Raw genomic sequence first — 4,669 nt, forward strand, 5'->3', positions numbered from 1 at the left:
TGACTCATATCTCTTGCTTTTGTGTCAACATTTTGCCCAAAATAGTAGGTACAGAAGTTCGATATCTCCTCTGTCAGATATGCTTGGCAGATAGAGCCTTCCACGTGGGCTTTGTTACCGACTTTTCTTTTCAAATGATAAAGAAACCTATGGTTGAGAAATTTAGAAATGTCATATTGATTTTTAAAAAAAAACTTTTATTTATATTTTATTATTATAGATGAAGAGTAGATATACCTCTCAAATGGATACATCCATCTACAGTGAACAGACCCTCCAACTCTTGCCTCATACGGCAAATGAATTGGTAAATGCTCCATTTAGTTAAAGAATGCTGGAGGGAATATTTTCTCCAATTTACAAAGAATTTCAGGAATGTTGATCTCCAAACGAACCATGTCCTCAACCTCTAAAAGTGAGGAGCATATAGCCTTAAAAAATTGACTTATCTCTGTCAAAGCTTTCCAAACATTTTGGGGCAGAAGTTCCCTTAGAGCAACAGGGAGCAACCTTTCCTTGAAAACATGACAATCATGACTTTTTAAACCAAAAAGCTTATATTGTTTCATGTCAACACACCTTCCTATGTTAGAAGAATATCCATCTAGAAACTTTAAGTTTTGTATCCATTCACATAGGACTCTTTTTTGTTCTTTGCTAAGGACATAAGGTGCTTTTGGCATCACATCTCCGTTCTTTCCCTCCATATTGAGTTTACGACGTTTACAATGAGTTGCCAAGTCTTTTCTTGCACTGATAGTGTCCTTTATCTTTCCTTTCACTTCCATTATTGTATGTATTATTTGATCAAATACATTCTTTTCGATGTGCATGACATCAAGATTGTGTCTAATCAATAACTTACGCCAATATGGAAGTTGCCAAAAAATACACTGCCTTTTCCAACCATCTTTCTTATTCTTCCTTTTATCCGTACTAAAGGTAAGGTCAGTACCCTTGGGTAAGCACGAGACACAGTTCCATACTTCCTCCCCATTTAGTCTCGGTGGAGGACTTGAGGGCTCTACCCTATTTCTAGTGAATGCACTTCGATTTAGTCTAAATTCATGGTCTATGGGTAGAAATGTACGATGACAATCGAACCATGAGTACTTTGATCCATTTTTAAGATAAAATGAACCTGTTCTTTCCATGCAATATGGACATGCAAATTTGCCTGCTGTAGACCATCCAGACAACATACCATAAGCAGGAAAGTCACTAATAGTCCAAATAATGGCTGCCTTCAAATTAAAATTGTTTTTTCTGGAGACGTCATATGTTATTGCTCCCCTCTCCCACAAATCATTAAGTTCTGCAATCAAAGGTTGTAGATATACATCTAGGTTTCCCTTAGGGCTTTTTGGTCCAGGAATTATTAGGGTAAGAAACATGAATTGTCTTTTCATACACAACGATGGCGGTAAGTTATATGGTGTTAAGATAACAGGCCAACAAGAATATGATTTTCCTGATTTTCCAAAAGGAGCAAACCCATCTGTGCACAAACCTAACCTAACATTACGTGGTTCAACTGAGAAATCTGGATATATCTCATCAAAATTTTGCCATGCCTCTCCATCAGAAGGATGTGACATATGACCGTTAGTACGATGAGTTTCCGAGTGCCAAGTCATATTCTCTGCAATACCCTTGGTTGCATAAAGTCTTTGCAATCTAGGCGTGATTGGAAAATATCTAAGCACATTTTCTGATATTTTGTTCTTTTTGTATCTAGCACTCTTACACTTGCGACATTGATTTAAGTGTTCATCTTCATTCCAGAATAACATACATCCATAAGGGTACGCGTCGATCTTTTGATGTGGAAGTTCAAGCCCTTCAAGGAGTTTTTTTGTTTTAGAGTAAGTATCGGTCATTTTATTATCATCAGGACACATATCCTTCATCAAGAAAGCAATGTTATCAACTGCTCTATGCAGAATGTTAAACTCGCACTTAATATTTGTTAGTCTTGAAGCAGCTTCTAAAACTGATAATTTGCAGCCCTCATATAAGGGCTCTTCAGCATTTTTCAACATTTCAAAGAACTTTCTTGATTCTGTATTCGGTTCCTCTTCTATATCATCCACTTCTTGTCTATTATTTTCAGTATTATAACCCAGTGCATCCACAACCATATCATGGTAAGGATTATGATTAATACCAACTGAAGATGACTCGTCTACTATATTTTGCGACTCGGGTAAATTTTCACCATGACAAATCCAGTAAGTGTAGTTAGGACAAAAGTCGTCCTTGTATAAATGTAGTTTGACAGTGTCTACATCCAAATAAGGCCTATTGTGACACTTAAGACAAGGACACTTTAATTTCGAGGACTTCTTATAATTTTCTTGTTCACATGCTACTTTGATAAATTCATCTACTCCTTTAACAAAGTCACTTGAAAGATATTTCTCATCTAATCTTTTATACATCCATGTACGGTCAGACATAACTGTAAGTAAATCCCAATCGAGACTTCAATTTAATAAGATAAAGATAGTTATGACTAATAGCAGTTGATAATAGCGAACCTACAACAAATTGGCAGACATCACAATAGGCAGGTATATAAGTTATTCATCAAATTGGCAGGCCTAAAACAACATTGGAGTACTCAAACAATAATATATCAACTCAACCAAAATCAAAACTATGTATTCAAGCACACTTTAATCAACAAACTTATAACTAAAATAAAGATTTACAAGTGTTAAGAATATGAAAGAGAAAGGCAATATGACCTGTTTTGACTGATTTGAATATATGCAGCTAGAAAAATGGAGCACTTGATGGGGGTTTGCGTACCGAGAATCACAATAAATGGTGATTGATCAATTATCCAAATGAACAATGACTCTACCATATTGAAAGATCCTCTGCCCCTATTATTGTCCTTTACTCATTATATGAGAATAATAAAAGATACAGAAAAGTCGATTTATTTTGGTGGTATTATTGAAAGCTTATGGATGAGAAGGGTGAAGATGGGATAAATCGATAATACTTATGGGAATAATGATTAATTAAGGGAGCTTTTGGTGGGTATTAAGGGAGAAAGTAGTGACCTATCTCATAAGTAGTTTTTTTAATTAAAAAGACTATATGCCTAGGGTTTGACGTCATTAGTCATTGTAAGCAATACAACTATTCACCATTACCAATATGACAATTTATTTGCTTCTTAATTGAATACTACGAGTAATTGATTAGAAATCTTAGGCCATTAGGTGTTACTTCGTCTTTCTCCCTCGCAAAAAATAAGAAAGGTGAAATAATTGAGACAAAAAATGTTAATAACATACTAATCAAAGAAAATAAAGGAATTTATAAACAATTCTAGATGAAAAAATTACACTAATTTTTTCTCAAGTATCATGAACAGTAATAAACAATCAAGTTCATATTGTACTAATTATTGTAAACAAGAAAAAAAAGAGGCATACCACAATACGAATCAAAAAAATAGACTCCAACCTTTGTATGTTATGCTTGAAAGTAGTTGTATATTATGAGAGTAGTGGGATATGAGTGTAACACCCCCATACTCCAAGTGCCTTACCAGGACCACTCAGGTATGAAGACATTACCATCTCGGTTACCCGAGGCAATGATAATCAAACAACAATAAAGAAACAATGTTTATTATAAATAATTTAGTGAATAGATACAATCCTCAAAACCAAACCAAAAGTACGATACATGATTTCAAACTAACTGTCTAACTGAAATATAAATAAACTAAAGGCTACAGCGGAAGACTCCTATCATCATGTCGTGGCATCCCAGCTATCCCAGTACTCATCTCAATACCTGCTCAATATCTGCTCACCATCCCCGAATGGATCACCGCAGTTTACAAAACAACACCGGGTCGATTACTAATCACACAATCAATATAGATAACAATAATAAGATAAACAGACAAATTTGAACTCACACACACACACACACCACCAATTCCCTTCATCTCAATCCCGACGTCCACACTGGACCAGCCACCATGGGGGACCGCAGCCGTACCCACCAAATCCCCGCTCCACATAGTGAGCGATAACCCCGTCCATTAATGTGCACATCCCCTTTCGTGGCGGGTTCCACGAAGGGCGAAACTAGGGCGTGAAGTCACTCCCGCAAGTGACCCCACTCACCGAGAACGCATCTCGAGAACCATCAACAAGAATCACAACCACAAACACAAGACAATCATTATATCAAACAACCAAATACAAAGACCTCACCAATATCCCATTATGGGACTAATACGAGTAGGAAATCCTACCCGAAAGCACAACAATCAGACGGTATCAACAAAACATATCAAAAAGCCTCTTCTACGAACCCTCCTCCTATCATATAACACATAAAGGCTACTCATCACATACTACACATAAAAACCCCCAATCTCTAAATTAGGGTTTAACCAAAACAAGGGAAAAACAATAAAAAGGGTACGTAGATCTTACCCTCGACGCAAGGAACTCAACGATACAAATTACGACAAGAACCGACCGTCTCGAACTCCGGAATTGCTAAGAATGCGATTAGGAAGATGAACTGGTTGCTTTCTCTCTTAAACAGGGTTTTAGGTTTTGTAAAAGTGATTTAAAACAATGACGACGATACTTAAATACCTTAATCGCATAATTAACAAAACCCGAGA

General features: G+C 36.2%; 1 protein-coding gene across 1 annotated transcript; it reads right to left on the reverse strand.

The window, feature by feature from the left end:
• Positions 1-320: 320 nt before the first annotated feature.
• Positions 321-2,459, reverse strand: LOC141651059 (uncharacterized). The gene has a single exon (XM_074458787.1). The coding sequence runs from the start codon at positions 2,457-2,459 to the stop codon at positions 321-323; it is 2,139 nt and encodes a 712-aa protein (XP_074314888.1).
• Positions 2,460-4,669: the final 2,210 nt, after the last annotated feature.

Source organism: Silene latifolia, chromosome 1 (genome assembly GCF_048544455.1).
Source record: "Silene latifolia isolate original U9 population chromosome 1, ASM4854445v1, whole genome shotgun sequence".
Classification (NCBI taxonomy): Eukaryota; Viridiplantae; Streptophyta; class Magnoliopsida; order Caryophyllales; family Caryophyllaceae; genus Silene; species Silene latifolia.